Here is a 22,153-nt window from a genome sequence, read left to right as displayed (position 1 = left end):
GGTTGTCTGGTGGCGTTACGTGTCGTGTGTTTCCTTTCCCTTCTACCACCTGCTCCTCTTGTCACTCCTTATTGTTGCATCCATTAAATCCCAAACCCCATCATCACGCTCTCTTAACTTGCACTGCAGCTTATTTTTTTTGTGTGCATAATACAGTCTGCAATGCTCCTCTGATTATTGCCGAGACACGATAACTGCAGACCTTTTTGGAAGTCAAAGGTCAGTCCGACTGAACCTCCCCCTCTTATCAGGCCTTTTGAAGCTCTGCACAGTTTGGAAAAGGACGAGAGGTTGAAATATTTCACCTTCCGATGCGGCTCCTTCAGCCTCGGCAGGCAGTGTTGTCGGGGTGCATCGCTGTTTCATGTTTGGAATAAATTATAGTCAGTGTTGTCACTCCAGATGTATAAATGTGTTGGAGCAGAGCAAGAGGGAGGCCGTTGTCTGTCTGTGTGTCTGTGCGTGCGTGTGTGTCTGTGTGTCTGTGTGTCTGTGTGTGTGTGTGTGTGTGTGTGTGTGTGTGTGTGTGTGTGTGTGTGTGTGTGTGTGCTCCTCTCGGCCAGTGCCTCATCACTGGTAATGGGCCTGATGAATCAGAACCTAATCAATATGCATTACCATTAGGATTTATTCCCATGCTCGCTCTCAGCATCAACATCACTCAGCTAAAGCAGAGGAGACGCTGTCCACAACCCACGTTGTGTTGAACCAGCACCTCAACACACACACACACACATCCACCCACACTCACGCATACACACAGAGTTATCGAATAAGCAGAGTACGTCACCCTGGAAGATCTACGAGACATAAAGAAATCGATTAATATTGGTTCCCAGGAAATTATGTTTTAAGGGCCCCTTTTTTTTCTTTGCCTTGAAACATTTCTCGGGGAAATAATACACCAACACACACACACACACACACATGTGTACATTCACAAACAACCTGTATTATGTTTCTGTTACTACAAATAGGATTTCATGAATAGTTTGGTTCCTCTGAAGCTGGGAGCCAACAGAGGGATGATGTCGTGTTTGTGTAAAGGCAGCTTGCTTTACAGCTCATTTAAATCTGACCTGCACTTAAAGGATAAAACTGTGTTTTTCTTGTTGCAACTGAGCTCATGAGAAGAAACCAGCAATTCATTGATTCTCCCGGCAAGTATTGCCTTGGTGTCCATGTATCTTAGTCATCTGTGCCACAAAGTCCCATTGTTGTCCAAAAACTATTAAAAAAAACACACCGGGCAGATGTTCGTTCATTACAGTCAACATGGACATTGTTGTTTGTTTTAAATTAATCCCACACACAGCTCTTTAAAATGTATGTATCAGTGCCAATAGCGCTGCCTAATCCTTTTTGAAAAATGAGGGGCACCCAGCCGGTTTAGAAAATAATAATTCAGCCCTTTTTTTTAAAAACAAAGCCATAAATTTGTGACCTGTCGTTTAGATTTATTCCCTCAGTATGAAACCAAAGTGCCACAGGCCGCCTCCGGATGTCAGAAAGTATTGCTCACACATTGATGTTTTTGGGCTTTTTCGTGGGATCTGTTGGCAAAATGAAAAATACAGAATAACACCAGCGTTATGCTCACACGCCGTCACCCAGAAACGGTAGAAATGTATTTTTTAATACATTTTAGTATCAGACTGCCACATTCACATCAGTATTTAGTTAAACTCGGAAATGATTCATTTTAGTGTTGTTGTTGTTGTTGTTGTGCTTTAACCTGTCATGTCTAATTTTGAGTTGACTGGAGCATGTGTGTGTTTGTTTTGCACGTCATTCTTCAGTGTGAGCTGTTATTGTAGATTTCAAAGTTTCCCCCCACGTGTGTAAACACCTTTTGTAGCATGTCGTCCCATTCCAGTGAAATCTCTCTCTTTCTACCTCAGTCTTCTTTCAGTGTGTGTGTGTGTGTGTGTGTGTGTGTGTGTGTGTGTGTTTGGACTGGACTGTGTGTGCCACTGCGTCCCACAGCACCTGCATTGTGACGTCCCTCGAGCTGGTGCCTGGTGTTGTCATTTTCTGTTTAACAGCACTTCTGTTTCCCTTTACTCCGCTGGCCTCACCGCCGGTGCTTCTCTTGTGGTTTTTGTTTTTGTTCTTGTAGTTGCAGGACCCCCGCATGTATGACCAGGTCTACAGGTACTTAGACCTTCCAGGGCAGGTATGTGAAAAAAAAAGACCTTTCATGTATTTCAAAACACTGTGTGTGTGATTTCTGCTACAGTCTGCTACTCGCTGCTCAGTCTCTTTACCACTCTGTGTGTGTGTGTGTGTGTGTGTGTGTGTGTGTGTGTGTGTGTGTGTGTGTGTGTGTGTGTGTGTGTGTGTGTGTGTGTCATGCTGATGTCTGGGTGGCAGGGAGTGCTGTTTGTCAATGAACTTGAGTAAATATTTAAAAGCATTTTCATATCGTCACTTTATTATTACTCAGCACTTAGCATCAGAAAAGATGCTAATTTCAGTTTAAAATGTGTATCTGAACAGTAATAAAATGCTTCTTTTACTCAGGTGTCTCGTGCCTGTTTGTGTATTGTGTATACAGCCGCTAACTGCGTGTTTAACAGCAGCTAATCTGTTATCTGTTGTCTCTTCCTGCTTGCCGTCCCGTTCCTTTTCTCCATCTCCAAACCATCTCTTGCTCACTCGTCCCCCATTTCATTCTCATCTCCTCCCACACCTCCCCCATCACCCTCCACCCCAAAGATGAAGGCGATAGAGCGCCCGCAGGAGCAGGAGAAGATACCGCGGTTGCCTCACGATCGTAAGAAGGAGTGGCAGAAGCTGGCACTGGGCGCGGAGCTCGCCCAGGACATACCTGACGACAAACACAGAGAGGCCAACGGATCTGCAGGATTCCACGACAACAGGTATGTGAAGATGGTCCGTCCGTGAAAACCCGTCGTAACTACAAGGCTAATAGTTACGACGAGGCCTGCTTTACGGCATACGATTCAAATTTCTTAATCGAGGAAAGTTGAGCCTACTTGGCCTGTGATGGCGTACCAGCTGTGTCACATGACGGGGCGAACGCGCACATACATGCTGGGAGCCACGCGAACACAGCATAGTGAGCTGCAGACAGACCGCCATTGTGCCCACTTAACAGAAAACAATTAAAGCGCCTCACAGTTTGTGGCCGTGTTCATTGTGTCTCAAAGCTCCAAGGCCCATTTCATCATTTTGAACGGTCACTGATTTTTATTCAAAGCGGTTGTTTTCTGATTCGTCAGTGCCGTGAAACGCTGACACAAAGTCTTTTCTACAAGTATTGATGAGGAAGCGTACCGCAGTGTCAGCACATAGAGGTGGTTGTGAACGCACGCTCCTTGATGTTGTCACCAAATAGCAGCAGTGTGATGGACAGACTCGCTTGGACCATGAAAACCGTCCAGCAGTACTGAATTATAATTGAAGCAGAGGCACATTTACATTTTTGCTCATAAATAAATAATATATGGACTTAGTGCAAGATAGACAGATATAAACAGAATTACTGGAATCATCTTTCCATAACTTAATTCGCTGTAAGAAGGGATTTTTAGCCTTGGCTTGAACCAAAGTGTAGTTTGATACGGCCTCATATGATTCTACTCTGTATTTTTCTATATCTAGATCAGAGGGTCCACGGGCTCACTGAGAAAAAAAAACATCAAGTCATCTCTAATTTCATAACAGTTCAAAGTGTAGATTTTGATTTAATGAATTTTCAAGAAGAGAACTCAACAAGCTTGAACATGTTTTCTAATTACGACCAATCCTCAACCCTCTTTGTGAATACAGGATTCACTCAACGAGCTTGAACATAATAATTCAAATGTAATTACATCCCGTTTTTATTTGGTTTCATTTCACACCATTTCTGATTAGGAGCAAATAGGCTGTTGTACCACTTCAACATTTAGACCACCGTGATATATTTTACATTCAATTGATGGTAATAGTTCACAAACCTGTCGCTAGATCATCTTCAGCCTTTAAGAGGATTTTCGGAAGAAGAAAAAACAGAAAGCTCCAAAAATCTTGCATCTTTGCATCTACCTTTAAACATAATTCAAACAAATCTAGAAAGCGTATGAAGGAAAAAGACATTCTTTGGCGGAAGCGCTCTCCACTTCTTGACATGTAGGGAAAGAATGTGACAAAGGCTCACAAGTAGACGTTTGATTGTTGGACAAAGACTCCTCGATGAGTGTCGGGTGAAAAATCTCACACTTTAAGTTATACATCATTAACAAAGTGAGTGCAAGCGATCACCAGGATGCACGATTGTTCTGGGGCCATATGTGCTACATGTCGCATGAGCAGTAGTCGTAGCCAGTCTATTGTTGTGTTTCGGTCACGTTTCATTTGGGCGGGAAAAATACTTTGATATGACAATAAACACCAGATAAAAAAAAACAAAATCAGTGAGGGTAATTCGAAGGGGAACCAACCCAACTGTGAGTTAAGGACAACATATCTCTCTGCTCAGGGCTCCCTTGTACATGGAACATTTGGACGGGCCCTTCTCGCTGGCGGCGCTGCCCTACACCCAGATGAACGAGCTGCTGAACCGCACTGGGGACAGAATGTATTCACGGCCCCACGACCCTCCACCGCCTCCTCCTCTCATGCACCCACTGGGAGAGATCAAGCCACCCTCTGTGATCAGGTGGGACAGGAGACGACACACAACTTCGGTTCTGTGTCCCGTTGGAAAACCTTTTAACAAGAGCGTTTTCACGGGTTTTGCAAAGCAGTTGTTTTTTTTTTGCAAAAAAAGGCAAAATTGGCTTGCCAGGAAGTTGCATCTCTGATTTTCAACTAACTTGACTTAAAAAAAAAGTGAATCCTGCTCATCTGGTGCCCCGAGCAGATCCATATGTGAAAATCATTTGTAAATACCATTTGACTGTGTGTCAGGTTCACCAGCACACACACACACACACACACACACACACACACACACACACACACACACACACACACTGCAACACTATCCCACCCTGTGTTTTTCTCTCTTTTTTTCCTTCTTCTCATGGATCAGTTGGTTGAAGTGAGTGGCATTTCATTACTTTTTTCTTCTGTCCAAGAGCACGAGGATTTTTCGCTCTGTTAGAGCTCAGCAGAACAGCACAGAGAGGCCGGGATGGAAGGATAGATGGAGGTTTTATGGAGGGGGGGGAAAAAAGAGAAAAGGCTCGGAGCAGGGCAGGATCAATACAGTGTTAAGGCCACTGAGCGCATTACAGGTTGTTTTTCTGCGGCGCACTTTTGCCGCATATGTCACTGTTTGAAGGGATGGAGAGATCAGAGGGAATGATTAAGGCTGTGGTTTCCAGAGAAATATCTCATTGATTTTTTTTTTTCTCTCTCCAAAAGTCCTCGCACCTATCTTCTCCTCTTACCAGCAAACTATTTTCAGCCATCTTGTTTATATTTACATCTACTTTTCGGTCTTTTTCTAAACTTTGGCTCTGGTGTCTTGCTGTTTCTTCCCAGTCACACTCGTCAAATTCTATATTGAACTTTCTCACTTCTCCATATGTCATGTAGCAGTTTGAAAAAGTACTCGGCATGCTATGTGAAACTGATGCACATTGTTCCACAAAACAAAAGAAACATTGATCGCATGAACTATGGTTCTCGTTAAGATATTTATTGAACAAGGCAACACCACCTTGGATCTTCATATTCACTTCTTATTTAACATTTCAACTGTTTGTCCCTCTCACTTTTTAGCAGTCTAATACCTCGCCCTGACCTCCTTTTTCTTTTTGTCTCTCTCGTTATCCTTCTAGTTCCAGTTCGGGTTTTTCCGACAGCAGACCCCAGTCTCCAGCCCGGACAGCAGGCTTCAACTCCAACACTCCTCCTCCACCGCCTCCCCCTCTCCCTCCTCCCCCTCCCCCGTTACCCTCCACAGGCCTGCGGGGCACTCCTCCTCCTCCCATTCCTCCTCTACCGGTCCAGCAGCATCCCCCGGCTATCCCGCCGGCCCCTGCTCCTCTCCAGATCGCCCCAGGCGTGCTGCACCCGGCCCCCCCACCCGTGGCGCCTCCCCTCCACTGCTCGCCGGCTCGTCTCCAGCAGGTCCTGGACAGGGGCCCGCCCACGGGCTTCGGGACCCAGTCGGACGGCAGCATCCTGCCTCCTCCCCCGCCGCCTCCTCCCCTGCCCCACCCTGGAGCGCGGAGCTCTTCGCCCTGCCCCTCCGGCCCGCCGCCTGTGCCGGCCTTCCCCTCGGCAGGAGCCATGGCCTCCCCGCCGCCCCACACCCTTTTCGATTTGGGGAGCAAGAGGCACCATCCAACCAATCTGCCACCCATCAGCGACGCACGCAGCGTCCTGTTGGAAGCTATCAGAAAAGGTGGGTCGAGTTGGACAAGAAATGTTTCCACTCAGGAGGACGTGCATATTTTGTTTAAATGCCGACATTTCATTAAGATTTATAAAGTTACAGCTGAAAAAAAGGAACGATAGCTAATCTGCAAAAACGTTTGACAAATTATTAAAAGTCAAAAGTCCCTTCAAAGCAAGAATTCCCCAAATTCACTTGTTACAGCTTCTCAAATTTTGAATATGTGCTGATTTCATAGTAATTTGAATACATTTTGGGTTTTGGGCCGCTGGTATTACAAAACAAGCATGTTAAGACCCCACAGTACATGATTATAAACCTTCTCTGCCTTTTTTAACGCTTTTTTTTCAGGCATACAGCTGCGGAAAGTGGAGGAGCAGCGCGAGCAAGAGGCTAAGCACGAGCGCGTTGGCAACGATGTGGCCACCATCCTGTCACGCCGCATCGCCGTGGAGTACTCCGACTCCGAGGACGAGTCGGAGTTTGACGAGGGAGACTGGATGGAGTGATGGCGATCAGAGGGACGGAAGGGAGGAAAAAAAGCAGCATTGGAAAAAGAGGAGAAATGTGTTCAGGTCCCCCCCCTCCCTCTCTCACTCCACACCTCGTCGTCAAAGAGACATTTCTACTTTGGAAAGACGTGAAACATCGTTGTTGCCCACTTTTCCTCTGTCAAACTTTTTTCTTTTCTTTTTAAATCGCTGTCTCGTGGTTTGTGTTCGGAGGAGAATCTCCATGTGGCCCTCGTCGGCCTTTCCAGCACTCCAAGAGAAGTTATTTTGCATTCATTCTTTTCTGAACTACCACATGACCTTGTTTCTTCTGGATTTCTTTGGATGAAATCCCCCATGTTTACTATTGTCATACATGAAAACAACTTTTTACTTTGGGAACCACTTGTTTTTGTTTCTGATCTGTACGTCAATGTAAAAAAAAAAAGAAGAAGAAGAAAGAAATACACAAGAAAATAGAAAAGGAATAAATGAAGGCATGTTGCATTTATCCTCAGTTCTCCAGCACCGTTTCGCCACCTGGTGGCTGAACACGGCATTGAATGAATGCTGTTTTATTTTACCGTCTTTATTTGACCTTTTTTCTGCCGAAACGTTTGCGGTTTTAACGAGCCAGTAGTTGTTGTTACTGACCGCTACAGGAACACTAGCTGGGTTGTCTTTTTGTTTTCTCTCTTGTTATCAGGACTGACTTTACAAGAACAAGCAAAAAGATTGTGTTGGTATGTCATGTGACGCTCGCCGTGTGGTTGAGACTGACGAGGGGGGAAATCATATGTCTGCTTTGGCCACGCGCGTGCATATCCATCCACTTACATCTACTATCACCCCAGGGAATTATATGCCAGGAGATTGAGCTTCTCGTCTGTCTAGGTTCTAAGGAGCCACGTACGCTCATGTGGACATCAGGCAATTCCAGATAAACGCTGAGCCGTTGGTTTCCAGCAAACTGAGCTGCCCATCCTTTTTTTTCTCACGTTCTTTGCCATATAAAATGGACACTGGAGGTGATGAGATGCTGTAGATATACATCAGATTTCCTGCCTATCTTATTGTCCCTGAGGAGGTGCCCATGATAATGAGAGTCTGACCAACTCCAGATACAAACCCCTCGACACCACTGACGGCAGCTCTTCCCCCAGTTCTCCCAGTGCTGTGCACCTGCCCACTGACAAGAAGCCTTTAGCTCGTTTGGTTCAACAGCAGCAAACGGTGTTTAAAAGAATACATTTTATGTGAAACTGCCTTTTCAGGCCTGAAAGAAGAATACGTTATGCCTTGTTTTGGCTCATTTCAGAGAAAATGTCTGCCATCCTTTTCTGTTTGTTTGTTTGTTCGTTCGTTCTTTCTTCTACTTGCCTTATTGTTCGTACAAAACGTATCGTTGAGTTGATGAATGTATTGTGCTGTTACTACTTACTTGCCTGCGCTTGTATGGATTTGCTGTTTCTATGTTCGGGGGGGGGGAAGAGACGAGGGACAGAAACCCTGGTTTAAAAAAGAAGATTAGATCAATACTGTAAACCATGTAACTTATGTAACTGTTGACTGTAACAGTTTGCTTGAATTAATAAAAATCTAATGTTTATGTTTCAGCCCTAAATGTTCTAGGTTTGTTATTGTCGGGCGGAGTCGGTCTCATCTCCACGGCTGAGACGATAAGATGAGTGTGAAATAGTAAGATGACAAAGCTAAAATGCTACAATAATATGTTGAATCAAAAAAAAAAGTTTTATCCTTATTTAGTTTGTGGTACTATGAACAGAATGAGTCTGTTCAATTTAATATGTCAGATTATTAATAGACTAATGCAACCAGAAGAAAAATAAATAATGCAATTTTTAACGTTAAGTATTACAGATCAGTTGGAGTTGGTTTTAATTAGTATGAAAGCATAAGCTACTTCATTGCTGAATATGTTGTCTTACAATTAATATCTGAAGCGTAATTTTTTTCATGAGAGAATCTGTCAGGTTTTATCTCGGGTAGATACTACTGGTTCTCAGCGGCCTATTTGGTTCAATTATTGCATTTTAAGGTTCAATTTGTTCGGGTTAGATGAGTTATTTTCTAATAACAGTGAGTTCATATTTTGAAATAAAGGTAATATATATATGCCTTGTTTAAAGGTAAAAAATACATTACCTTTATTTCAAAATATGAACTCACTGTTATTAGAAAATAACTCATCTAACCCGAACAAATTGAACCTTAAAATGCAATTAATGAACCAAGTAGGCCGCTGAGAACTAGGATGATTTTATCTGAATAAGCAGACTTGACTGAAGTAGTTAAGTAATGTTTGACAAATGGAGCCCTGTTTGTGTTTATGATGCAGTACAAACAGGGTCATACATTGAAAAGTTGAATTGTTTTCTAAATCCACATTTTAATCTCTAAAATCATCTCACCTATCCCTCAATTGGTCATTTGTATCTAAAAATGAGGTTCGTATATGAGGGTAAAATTGGCCATAATCCAGATCCATAAGACAGTTTTAAACAACTGAAAAATGTCATGTGTTTGTCAGATGCAAATAAAGAATGAAGGCGAAGAATAAAAGTTCACGGCATCATGAACCATCACACGTTCACTTATCCCTCCTTCCTTTTCCGTTTCATTCTCACTCACTCTCATCTTCACAGCTTTTCCCCTCACCTCCCCTCTCGTGACTCTCTTCCTCGTCGTCTGTCTAAACAGAGGATGCTCCTGAACTTTTCATCTTTATTATCTTGTCACTCTCGTTATAATCGTATTATTTTTATTTTTTTTTGTCCTGCCACTCTGTGTCCTCTAAGCCTGCAGTTTCAAAGAAGCTTTGGGCATTTGAGCTCTCATGTCACGGTGGCACATGACATCCGCGCTTTCAAAAACACGTCAGCTCCTTGTCCGTGTGGATTAGAACTTCAATACATTGTGCGGCATGCTAGCAGGAGGCGGCTCATCTAAAGTGTGTGTACAGTGAGTTATTCTGCTCATGCTTGGAAGACGTCCAACTGTTACACCTTGGAGGAAATTGCCTGACTTGTTTACCCACAACATTAAACTAGAGTCAACAGACCAAATAATCATTAGCTGGTGCACCTTATTATCCTCCTCATGGGTTTTGCCACATTGGAAAATACATTTTACAGCTCCTCGCATGCTTATGCATGCTGCTCCAAATAAGTCAAGGTAAAACAAAAGCTAAAAATAATACCATCTTGCCTTAATGCTAAAATGATTGTGTGCGTTCCTCCTTGCCGTAATCTACACAGCGGCAGACGTCTTACTGGAACAACCCCCCCACGGGGAAGTAGTTTATATGGAAAGCCTGTTGTGAGCATGAACTTTATATGAATAGTTTATTTTTAGAGGCGCTGCACGATGTATTATTCAAACACTGTTTTAATTACCTAATGACAATACGTTTTGCAGTACATGTTTCTGGAACAGACCGACACAAAGACACAAAACATCTGCACATCAGCTGTTTATTTTAGAGTTTGACAACGTTTTCTACGAAGACTACTCTATGAAGGCGTTGGAAAGATTTATAATGTTTAACCAAAAGAAACAGGTGATGGTTACAGACACAGGATACATCAACACGAGTACTGTATGAACATAACTACACTTAAAACACTAAAAAAGAGAAGGCATGGCATGCAAGTAAATACATGTAAGACGACTTCAGTCAGAAAGCCTTTGCATGATACAGGACTGTTGACTATTGACTTCATCTACAGCTAAATGAAAGTGGAAATGAAGAGTCAAAATACCGTGATTTCATACTAAATTCTCTACCAAACCACTACCATCACTACCCAACCTTTGTGTAGTTCCATTGTCAGTCATAGCTACTTAGCACCCTTGGTAATTGTCAAGGTTATTACACATTATTAATGTGTTTTGCATTCAAGCATCATACTAGTATTTTTGGCTTCAGATAGCCCCATAAGACAACGCAATGCTCTAAGATATATTTAAAGAAAGAATATAGAACAGTTCTGGCAAAACACATTTATGTCCTCGTTAAAATACTAAGAGTAAAAGGGCCTCTCTAACACAGACAAAAAAACATGATAACAATTACGCCCTCAAAATGTGATTTGTGTGGCGTGATTATTTCAGGATCTACGTTTCCACAGCATCTGCAAATGATGAAATCTCTTCTCTGTTTTGTCACTTGACTTTGAGGGTGTTATTCTTCCTTCGCGGGAGCTCCTTCTGGACCTGACGGGCCCGCGTGCCAAAGCCCAGAGACTGCAGCGACTCGGTGATGAAGTGCTGCGTGGGAGAGACGCACAGCATCACCAGCAGCTTGGCGTCGCCCCCTGGTGGAGAAGAGCAAGAGCAAAGTCAAGCATTCCTCTTGAAAAAAGAGGAAAAGATTTGATTTCATCACATGCATTGCACTCGTGTTTCTCTTTTCATTCTTGGGCATGGTCAAATACTTCTTCCAGAGCATTTTCTGTAAATGTGGGTCTTTTTGCATGTGTGTATCCTATAGAGGGGGTTACCATACTAGTATGTGGAATCTCTCAGCTGGATGATGACGTTCTGAGTTTGAACAAGTCATTCCCATTGAAAGCAGACACGGGTGTGTGCGTGTGTGCGTGTGTGTGTGCGTGTGTGCGTGTGTGTACACCTCACCTATGGCATCCTGTAGCAGATGAGTGAGTTTGCTGTTCCTGTAGGGGACGTGTGGCCTCTGCTCGGCCAGAGCTCCCAGGACATCGGACAGAGCAGAGAGACTGCGGTTTATACAGGACGCCTCCCACAGAGCAGCACCCGAAACTCCAGACATGCCTGGTACACACATGCAAACACACATTCATCTAACCTAAAGCTAATTGATCTGCTCGGTGAACAGGCGCGGGCTGTATTGGGGATATTTTGCAGATGAACAGAAAGGTTCTTAAAGGAAAATACAAAAACCTGCATCTTCATGAACCTGTGAACCTTTATCTGTAGATTAAGCGTTTGATATTTCATGGTGCAGAAACAAGCTGTATTTGAGTTGATTGTTTTAATCTATACCAAGCAGCATATGCGGCTAAAAATAACACCAAGTTGGAATTGAAATTTTGCCTATTTTGCCATTCTGGGTATATTTTTCAGTTGTAGCATTGTGCAAGACATTTAGGAGCCAAAGTTCCCATGAGCCCCTCTCACCGACACACTCGCTCCCCGCCAGGTCCACCAGCTGCAGCTTGGTCCTGAAAGGAGCCTGAGAGATGCTGGGCCTCGGGGAGGGGCATGGAGAATGGCAAGGGGAGCGGCACGGAGAGGAGGGCGTGCTCGCGAAGAGATGGTCATCAGATGCGTGGTGGGCTGCAGGGTTGGCACGGCGGCAGCGTGGACTCCACCACGCCTTCTGAGTGGAGCGCTGCATGTCCTTCTTGGCACTCTGTAGCCTGCGGGCTAAGAGAAAGAGGAGTAAAGTCACGACGCAGGAGCGCGCGGCCGACGGGTGCGTCGTCTACGCTCACGTGTGAGTCTGTGCGCGAGCGTGTCTCACCCAGCGCCAGAGCATTGAGGCTCTTGGAGGAAATGGTGAGGGTGACGATGAGGTGAGAGCGCGAGGAGTCGGTGTGCACGAGGGTGGGGCAGTGAGCCCTGAGCTTCAGAACGCTGCTGATGATCTGCATCACTTCAGACGCATTATGCACAGGCCTGTAAAACACATGAAACACTGACACTCTCACCCGGTGGTTTATTCTTGGAGCTGTTATAACCACATGACGGTGTACGTGAAAGGCGTGACCTGGCAGTTCCTCTCAGCTCTGAGGAGTGCAGAGTCTTTTAACGTGATGTTTTGGTTTTCCTGCCCACAACTTTACTGTTTAGTTCACTCTCACCACTCACACATTGTTTTCAGCCACAGCGGGCAGCTGTTTTCACTGTAAAAGCACTAAAAACCCACCATACACTTGCTGCATTTAACAGCTAAAGAGCCAGACACGTCCCCTCATCAGGGGGAGAGAGACACAAATCAAAATGAATGATAATGTTGCTCCATGTCTGCGTGATATGTAAATAAGAAACATTTTGGAAGTTAGCCCCGATCAACATAAAAGTAGATTACAATGATTTTACAGCTCGTCGTAGCTCCTTAGAAACATCAGCGTTCAGTTGGAGCTTGTTTCTGGCCACTTTAAGAAGTGTTCATGTCACCAACTAACTTTCGAGAAACATACCTGAGAGCATTGTTATTTTTGGGTTCTTTTCTACAATCAACTTCCAGCTTCACCGAATTTGAGGGGTTTTTCAAATGTTTCTGCTCACAGTCACCCGACTCCGGCTGTACTCACTCATGTGTGAGGGAGGTGACCTGGCTGGTACCAGAGGAGGTGGTGACGACGTCCCGGCGCTGGTCGGCACTGTTGCCCTGCGCATCTCTGGCCAGAAGGTCAAGCACTTCATTGTTATACACCTCCATCACCGATACCTCCACCGTGAGGCCCTCTGCAGGCTTCTCAGAGATCAGCCTGACCATGGACACATGAAGACAAGATCAAAATCCGACCCGTTTATAGTCTACTTCAACTTTCAGAGCATATATACATATAGAAATATATATAAATGAATGGTCTGTGTGTATATATTTTTATTTATACTGTTTTTTAAAGGACTGGTTCAGAATACAATAAATTGGACCAGCTCAACTACATATTTACTTCTTGCAGAGTTTACTCAGTGCGCACTGTACATTTTACAAAAACAAATGAATAAGAAATGTCTTTCTTTCTCACCGAAAGAGCTCAGCAGCAGCTTTAGGGATAATACCCTGCTGTGCCTCCTGCTGCGTCCCTGACTGCTCCTCCAGCAACTGGGATCCCATCATGGTGTGAGTCTTCCCACTGCCTGTCTGCCCGTACGCCATGATGCACACATTATAGCTGCAGGGTAGAGAGAGAGAGAGAGAGATAACATTCAATTCCTGCTGAAGCCATGCAGGCACATTATGCTTCGTGTCATGTATTTAATTGTTTCCTCTTCATCCAGGCAGCGTGGTGTCAAATCAATGTAGTGAATGAATGAAAGACACGTGACTGATGTAGCCCTTTTGTTGTGTACTTTCGCGCTCACCCGTCCATCAGAGAAGTGAGGAGCGGCTTCACTTCCTGAAACACGGCCTCCTGGGAATCCTCTGCTCCGTGCACTCTGGAGGAAACACAATCATATGATGAATCATTAAGCAACGGAAAATTCTAAACAGGCTAACGCGTGGGATCAATGTGAATGTTTGATCGTACCTCTCAAACTCGAACATCTTGTTTTGCTGCGGCACCCCTGTTTTTATGCAATTCACCATCACCGTGTCCTTAAAACAACAAATGAGGAACAACAGAGAAGAAGTAAGGACTCTGATGCAGAATGAAGAATAAGAATTATTAATAGAATAAATTCCAAGAGTCTCTGGAACTCACATCACTGATTGCAGAGACCACTTCTTCTGATGGCGTAGGCCTGAGAGAGGAAAGCACAGTACCACTCAAACCCAGGTATCTTACAGCCTTCCATCCTGCCTTTATGGATCATGTGTTCACCCACCTCGATCCAGAGGTGGAGGACTGGGCGTGGTCAAAGGGTAGAAGTGGTCGCACCCTGCAGTGAACTCTGATGTTCCCTCTCAACTCCTGTCGCAAAACAATGAAGGTCATTATCAGAACGCTACGGTTTTGCCCGTTGTCTTCTGGCACTTCAGAACTGTCCTCACCACCAGTGCGTTATGGAGTTCTTTCCTCCGCTGCCTCTCTGCCTTGCACCTCTCCTTCTCCTCCTCTAGAGAGCGCTCCAGAGCTGCAACACCAGCTTGCAAATCTGGGCCGGGAGAGCAGAAATATAGTTGAAGGAAAACAGTCCAGTCAATATTCTATCATGGACTGAAGTTAAAGGTTAACACCATGTTGAGACAATATAAACAAGAGCTTCATTTAAAAGCCTCCACTGGATACTATGCTGCCTGAGCTATTGTGAACAAATGGGTCAGATTTGGTCAATTTGGTGCAGTAAAAAAAAGGTATTTTAAGGCAGAAAGTGAATGAATGAGTTATTGTCTTGATCAAAATTAACTCCAAAGCCAAAGGCATCTGTTATCTGTAAGTCTTTGAATCCAGGCCATGTCTTTAATCCTGAAACACACACACACACACACACACACACACACACACACACACACACACACACACACACACACACACACACACACCTTCTTTCACTCAGGACAGGCTGAGACATTCAAGAATAGCCTTGGTTAATTAAATAGAAAAGAATATTGTCGAGGATTTTTCTGTGTTTTAAGAATATTCCACTGACCAGTTATAACATAGCTCAAATATCTTCTTTCATTGTAAAATAGTCTATAGGTTTATTATTTTTGGCATGTTCCCAGAAAACTTTCATAAGATAAAACAATAAAAGAAATGTCTAGGTACCGTTTTATATAGTATTTAACGTGCTTATATGTTTTGAATAACACATACATAAAACAAAGTTGTGATTTAACAAACATGTTTATCTTCTAAATGGTTGGTTTAATATCATAAGATAATATAAGGCGGTGTGGAAATGGCACAAACACTCTCTTTTTATCACGATTTACAGATTAAGCCTATTGTAAATAGGATTAGAATAATTTGTATTTTTGCTAAACGTTGCTGGAAATGATCAGAAATTAAACTATTCATTAATTCAATAACCGACACTTAACCAACAGACACTTAACCAACTCACCCTTCAATCTTCACAGCTCTACTAATCATGAAATACTCAAAAGTGGGTCTATTAAGTAAAAAGTCAGCCATACAATATATCAAATAAATATGAGGAAAAAAAGAGAAAATAAAATCCAACGTGAATTGAATGCATTTCTATTTAGTCACGGGACGTATCTATATATTTACATTCTCCATGAACTACCAATCAACAATATAAAGTCAAGAAAAAACACTCTGTTTAAAGCAGCTTGCGGCTTGATAGCATGTACTCAGAAGATCAGTTTCAACCAATCGTCAGAGCCACGGCGAGCAGCCGACGTGCAGAGCGGCATTAGAACGAGTCCACCTTGGACAACCTCGAAGGGCAGAGTGAGAGAGAAGATGGGAGGGACAGCGTGAGAGGATTACCATAACAGAGCCTAATCAAGATACAGACAGCACATAAACCACTTAAGACCGGAGAGAGGGAACGAGTGAGCGCAAAAGAAAAGTGAACAGACGAGAGACTAGAAAATGTGATATGGAGGGTCAAAAGAATGATCCTTTAAATAACACATTCAAAGATCAATAAAACAACTTCTGACAGTTTAAAACCTCCTCACATGGCAGCACATAAGGAGCCGGAGTAGCATCTTTGTGTACTAGAAGCGCTATATAAGATTGAAGTATTATTATTTTTATTATAGTTGCAGAACAAAGCAGAGCAGATGCTGGTGCAGCCTCTGTTTTTTGTTGTAACACACACACGGGACAAAAGAACCTTTATGAACTGCGCCTAAAACACATTGCGCATATCTTAAAACATGTGCATCAGTCACAACAATCCCACCCAGACTTCCCCGTGACGTCCAATTTAGGATTTTCTAATTCTGCGAATATGGTGCCAAACCGTACACGATCCAGCCTCAAGGAATTCCTTGACCTATGGATGATGTCATGAGATGCCGCATCTATTTCGACCTGGGGTGCCTCACACTCAGATTACTCACTCTGAACCTCGTCTCCACCGTGACCATTCAGAGAACAGCTGGCTTGCGCTACTTTTTCCAGCAGATGCTTGCTCTGCTCCTCCAGCTCACTGGAAAAACTGAAATACACTGCGAAAAGTTCACTCAAGTCCTGCTTCACGACCTGCAACAAACACACAAATGAGGACAAATGAATTGTGTGGGGCTCCGTGTGTGTGTGTGTGTGTGTGTGTGTGTATATTTCAGACTTCCCACACTACCGCCCTTTTTTGACTTTGTTTGCTATTTAGTGAAACATCTCAACAAACAGACGTGAAGATAAATCACAAGATACCATTATTATCATTATTAAACACACAACATTCATCGCAGTGCATTTGTACCTGGACCTCAGCGAGGAGTTTGGAAAGGGCCGACAGCGTTATCTTCTGAGCATCCCTCTGGTGCTGATGATGGTGCAGGGTCTCCTCTTCATGGTCCCGACGGAGTTTCCCCAAACACTGAAAAGGAGACGAAGTCAATGAACTTATTTGGCTACGAGCTACGAGCTACAGAGCGACCGGTCGATTTTCCACAGCACGTGTCATGTGATGTTTAATTGAATTCATCAAAGTGTGGTTTTTTTTGAGGGTCTCATTTGTTTGTCAACTGTCCAGTAATCAGGAACGTAGAGTGCAAAGAAAGAAAAGTTGTGCGAGAGCAGAGGAACAATCGTTATCCCAAAAACCTGAGCAGCAACCGCTCTGACGCTCAGTGATCAGTCACTGTGTTATTCAGCGTTCTGTTTTCAATTATCAGGGACTTCTTACTCGTTCTATAAGAAGTTAATTAATGAAAAGCATTAAAGCATTACATGCTGCACAGCAAGTGAATACATGGCTGCGCACATTTAAAGTAACTGTTTTACATTATCCAGTTCCATTATGATTAAAGAAGCCCTGGTTTAATAAAAAACCTTATGGACATTCACTGTTACCTTTTCCCACAATACGCACAATATCAGGACCCTTGACCTTTGCACTCTATATTATTGTCTCCTATTGTATATTATTTTTACACATGGAATGTTCCTGCTATGACAAAGGGCTTATACAACCCATTAAACACTATACTTTGATTCATACTAGTAGGTTATAATCTGTGTTGAAGTGTCGACTCTGAACACCTAAAGGCTATTGCGATGACTTTTTTGCTTGTCCATATTCTCATAATATAACAGAGACATATATACTACAGTATAAAGGTGACACATGACCATTCAGGCTCAACTCACCTCTACTGTCCACTAGATTAGAACGTCTGGCTCCATAGAGCGAATATTATAAACAAATAACAAGTGGGCCTTTCTGAAGAACCGTCAAGTTAAATTACATTACATGATCCAACTCTGTATAGTCACGGAGGTGGAAAGACTTTTTTTTTTAATTTAAACCAAGAGGCACAACATTAATACTGAAGACAAAACCCTTCTTCAGCAACTCAGAATGTCAGGGAATAAATAATAATATAATAGGATATTCCCATCAATCAATACAGAGGAGAATAGAGTGATCAGGGATTTCCACAGGCCTGAAAGGTTTAACCCTGTAGGTAATGAATGGCAGACATCTTATTACCTCGGCAAGTCTTAAATGGAGAATAGCATTCTCTGTCTCCAGTTCCAGTATTCGCTCCTCTTTACTCTGAAAACACAGTGACATATTACAAAGTGTAGAGTTATGAAATCCCACATGGCTAAACTACAGTACAAGTCGATTCACCATCTCTAACACACTAATCTCACATTTGGAGTGACACTCGCAGTGATTTACCCTCAGTTTGTGCTCCAGCAGGTATACTTGATGAGCAAATATTTGGTCTCGGTTTATAAAGAGAGGCATTTTTTTTCCTGAAAGAAAATACGCTCGGAGAGAAGAGAATGGACGCCCTCGTATCTTTCAAGTCGCGTCCTGTCAAGTCGGATAATCCAATTAACAACCGTCAACAACAGACCGCAGTGACACTCACCTGTCGGTGAGGAGGAAGGATGACCGTTTCCGGTCACTGCGACAAGGCTTTTTCCTGGTGTCATTACTTTTTTGTTTGACGTATAGGTTATATGATAACATTTTTAAAGTGAAATAAAATGTACCATGAGATAGAAAGTCATGATTATGAGATATGAAGTTATAATTACGAGATTGAAAATTGAAATTATGAGATAGAAAATCGAAATTATGAGATTGAAAGATCGACTTTCTTATCTCATAATTTCGACTTTCTATTTCATATTTATGACTTGTTATCTCATTTTGTTTCTTCTTTTACTGGCACAAATGGGCTTCCATGATTTTCCAAGTTGATGCAGAAGGACACACAACTTCAACAATAACACAATTATCGTTAAGTGTTTGTGAATTATGGAGAATTGACTTCACGTCAACGTCGTCGCGTCCCGCTAGAGGGCAGCACCGCTACCGAGGAGACGTGTTGACCTGAAGAGGAACGAAGAAGAAAATCACTTCCGCGCAGTCCCAGTTTAACGGCCACGGTTCTTGCCGAAGTATCAGACACAAAATGGCTAAATTGAAAGACAAAAGACGAGAGAAAATGAGCGTCGCCTCTGAGGTAAGACGTTGGAAGACACGTCCTTCCCTTTAGCCTCCTAACAACGTCTCACGTTGAATGCGTAACGTAACGTCACACATGTCATTCATTCGTAACTCTCGGTTAACGTTGCGCATTAGCTTCGCTGTGAACGTCATCAACTGACGTGTACATGTTGCAGATTGACCGTTTGGAGGATCGGCGCGCGCGCTGCAGAGACAACCTGGAGAGGGCGGAGTTCAGGAACAGGAGACAGGAGCTCTCTGACAAGGACAAGTGAGGAGACTGGAGAGGGAGGAGACAGTGACTGTTAAACAAACGCATGATGATTAACTTTCTCAATGAGCGGGTTGTCCAGATGTGTGAGCTCACTAAGTTCGATGGTCTCGTCCTCTCTGCTCCACAGGCAGGATCTGGAAGATGAGATGACCATCATTAATGAGCGAGTGCTAAAGCTAGGTAAGTCCACAACCACAAAAATGTGTATGCAAATAATGCAAAAATACAATATGAACATAACAATATGCCTTGGCTGGGACTGAACCCAAAGCTGCTTCCAGTGACCAGACCAGTGCCTCGCATGAGAGCATGTTGCATTGTTGTGAGAATCATGATCTTATAAATGAGTGGGACAATTCTGAAGTGCATACTTCATACTGAGGAGGCTACATAATTGCGGTCTGTTTGCCATGTATATGACACAAGTATATACACACATACAGTTCAAATGAACAATTGAAAATCAGGAAAGACACAATCAATCGGTCAAAGAAGTGATATTCACTCCTGAAAAGTCCCCGAACTGATAGCTGGAACACAGTAGTGCCCTCCTATCAATTCTGTTTTGTCATTTCCAGACAAAGAGCTGGAGACGTTAAGAGGAGAGAATCGGAGGAACATGCTGATGTCCGTGGCTCTGCTGGTCGTCAGCGCTTTCTTCTACTACGTCTTTTTCTACAACGAGGAGGACTCGTGATACCGCCTGGTATCTGACAGCGGCCTTGTGTCTTCAAAGAACAGCAACCTCAGGACAACGTTGTCCTGAGATGATTTATGAGGTTCACAAGGATGAAATGCACGAGAAGGCTAAAGAGCTGTGTTGATGAAATACTTAATTTCTGCCTCAAGATGGCAGCATTGTCTTTGTCGCGTTCCCTTCTGGACGTCATACTGGTTTTCTCATGTACATCTTGGACGAGAGTAATACATATATGAGATAATAGTGAGGAAAGGGAGTGAGGCCTTTTTCTCTTTGCCTCCGCTTGCAGTCAGTTTTTATTGCTGTATAAAGACGTCACTCATTTTAAAACATCAACATGAAGAATTGATATGACATTTCACTTCCTGAATAAACAATTAAATACAACGTTTTATTAAGTTTGCCTTATGCCACAAATAAACCAAAGTAAGGTTGCATTAATACAATATATTGATGATATAAGCTTCATCGAATGGTGCCAACCAAGTTTGTGTGTCTTTTCAGTCACATACAAATGTTTATGTGTGATAATGCATGGTACATACACATGGGCAGTTATGGATAAAAATATTTGATCCATTTCGTTTTCTCTTGAAATGAGTTGTACAGTGTGTTTTATTGTTACAACGTATAGAGAACTTGAAGAATGTAATTGTTTTTTTATACTCATGCTGGCCATGCACCACCTCCTACTAAAAGATGATAAACATGTTCACGAATGTCTTTTTTTTTAATATATATATATATATACGCATGTGAGAAATGAGAGTATGAGAACTGGGTTTGGTCCTTTTCCCTGATCTGTTTTGTCTTAAATGCTTTTTTTTCATGAATAAAAACACATGATACTAAATGTGGAAGCATTGTATTGTTTTATATTTCATAGTAGAGTTCATAACATGATTTATAGGTTTAATCAAGGCCCAAATTGTCACTTTTGAATAAAATATGTGTTTTCTTTCCCAGCAACTGGTGCAACAGAAGATTTAACGGCCATACTGTGTATTTCCAGAAACAAATATATTTCAAATAGGGGAGCTCTTTGGTTGTTATGGGAGATCAGTAAAATGTGTGACAGGACAGACCAGCAAACACTTGTCAGTTTGCCCTTCCTCCTACACGCTATTATCACCAGCACCGTCCGCAGCACGCCTACGCTCGCTCAACCTTTCATCCCCAGATTAAACAAACGTAAACAAGCCCATTGTGCAACACTTCTGTGGGATTTACAAGATTATTATGGCCACTGGATATGTTCAAATATTCCCTTTATAGTTGTGATTGATAGCATAGCTCATTAAACAAAATATTTGAAATATGCCCTTCACAAGTAATAAGTACAAAGTCAGAAAAGTAGTAAGTAACACTGTTATTAAAGGCTTTTGCTATAGTCTGGATTTCATCTTTAAAAACCATTTTACTCTTAAAGATATATAAAAGTGAAAGTCCCTTTGCTTGACCCTGCAGGTCAGACGCTGACCTTGTCTGCAGTCTTGCTTTTCATGACACAATGTGTTAAGTTGCCTCAAGTCCTGAAAGAACCTGACTTACAGAACAACTATTTCATAACAGGTCTGTCTGAGCACAGCACCCAAATGCCAGATGGCACTTTAAATTAACTTGTTGGTGGAGCAGTGGGACGTTTGAGCTCACGCGCTGCAGCTGGAGGTCCAGAGTCAGCGCTGAGGTCAGGTGTCATTACGTAAGCGTGGTCGTCTCTTCAGGTATTCAACCTTCTCTGTTGCCCTTTTTGGCCAGTTCACTTGAGCCATGTGACATCATAAAGGTTTTATATCCCATGTTTGGTCATGTTTCAATTTAATTTAATATGTGTGTCTTGTATGCTGCAAATAAATCTCCACACAGTGATAGAAGCTTGAAAGGCATATGATCTATGCTGCTTTACAGTGTACAGTGACCATAGACTACATCTCCCACAATGCATACTTTTTAAGTCAGATTGATTGAATTGAGTAAATGCACTTTAACACATGTCAGCACCACTATCTGTGGATATCAGCGACTTTGTTGATCCCAGATGTGAATAT

The 22,153-nt window shown here is 42.8% G+C and overlaps 3 protein-coding genes across 6 annotated transcripts in view; 2 read left to right on the top strand and 1 right to left on the bottom strand.

Moving 5' to 3' along the window:
- The window catches only part of wasf1 (WASP family member 1), a 52,144-nt gene extending 43,686 nt beyond the window's left edge, over positions 1 to 8,458 (top strand). For 3 of the 4 annotated variants that reach the window (XM_068576661.1, XM_068576663.1, XM_068576660.1), the window contains 5 exons: positions 2,120 to 2,176; positions 2,719 to 2,882; positions 4,487 to 4,666; positions 5,796 to 6,364; positions 6,707 to 8,458. In XM_068576661.1, the coding sequence (XP_068432762.1) occupies positions 2,120 to 2,176; positions 2,719 to 2,882; positions 4,487 to 4,666; positions 5,796 to 6,364; positions 6,707 to 6,864 (1,128 nt within the window). In that variant the 3' untranslated portion in view covers positions 6,865 to 8,458. The remainder of the gene's footprint in view (positions 1 to 2,119; positions 2,177 to 2,718; positions 2,883 to 4,486; positions 4,667 to 5,795; positions 6,365 to 6,706) is intronic. The other variant, XM_068576662.1, reaches the window with a different exon arrangement.
- A 1,988-nt stretch (positions 8,459 to 10,446) lies between these two features.
- Positions 10,447 to 18,287, bottom strand: kif25 (kinesin family member 25). Its single transcript, XM_068577396.1, has 14 exons — positions 18,157 to 18,287; positions 16,924 to 17,040; positions 16,562 to 16,703; positions 14,573 to 14,676; positions 14,407 to 14,492; positions 14,283 to 14,322; positions 14,109 to 14,176; positions 13,942 to 14,016; positions 13,605 to 13,751; positions 13,164 to 13,340; positions 12,371 to 12,525; positions 12,025 to 12,273; positions 11,503 to 11,658; positions 10,447 to 11,183 (listed from the first exon to the last, which is right to left on the bottom strand). The coding sequence occupies exons 1-14, from the start codon at positions 18,238 to 18,240 to the stop codon at positions 11,032 to 11,034; spliced, it is 1,752 nt and encodes a 583-aa protein (XP_068433497.1). The 5' UTR covers positions 18,241 to 18,287; the 3' UTR covers positions 10,447 to 11,031.
- Positions 18,288 to 19,042: 755 nt separating this feature from the next.
- On the top strand, positions 19,043 to 20,958 carry ccdc167 (coiled-coil domain containing 167). Its single transcript, XM_068577306.1, has 4 exons — positions 19,043 to 19,147; positions 19,308 to 19,402; positions 19,533 to 19,585; positions 19,984 to 20,958. The coding sequence occupies exons 1-4, from the start codon at positions 19,097 to 19,099 to the stop codon at positions 20,100 to 20,102; spliced, it is 318 nt and encodes a 105-aa protein (XP_068433407.1). The 5' UTR covers positions 19,043 to 19,096; the 3' UTR covers positions 20,103 to 20,958.
- Positions 20,959 to 22,153: the final 1,195 nt, after the last annotated feature.

This window comes from Clinocottus analis, unplaced genomic scaffold, assembly GCF_023055335.1.
Source record: "Clinocottus analis isolate CAN_PGR_092001 unplaced genomic scaffold, fCliAna1.0.p SCAF_15, whole genome shotgun sequence".
Taxonomy (NCBI): domain Eukaryota; kingdom Metazoa; phylum Chordata; class Actinopteri; order Perciformes; family Cottidae; genus Clinocottus; species Clinocottus analis.
Note: the sequence above shows the minus strand (reverse complement) of the source record. Positions and strands in the feature narration are given on the sequence as shown.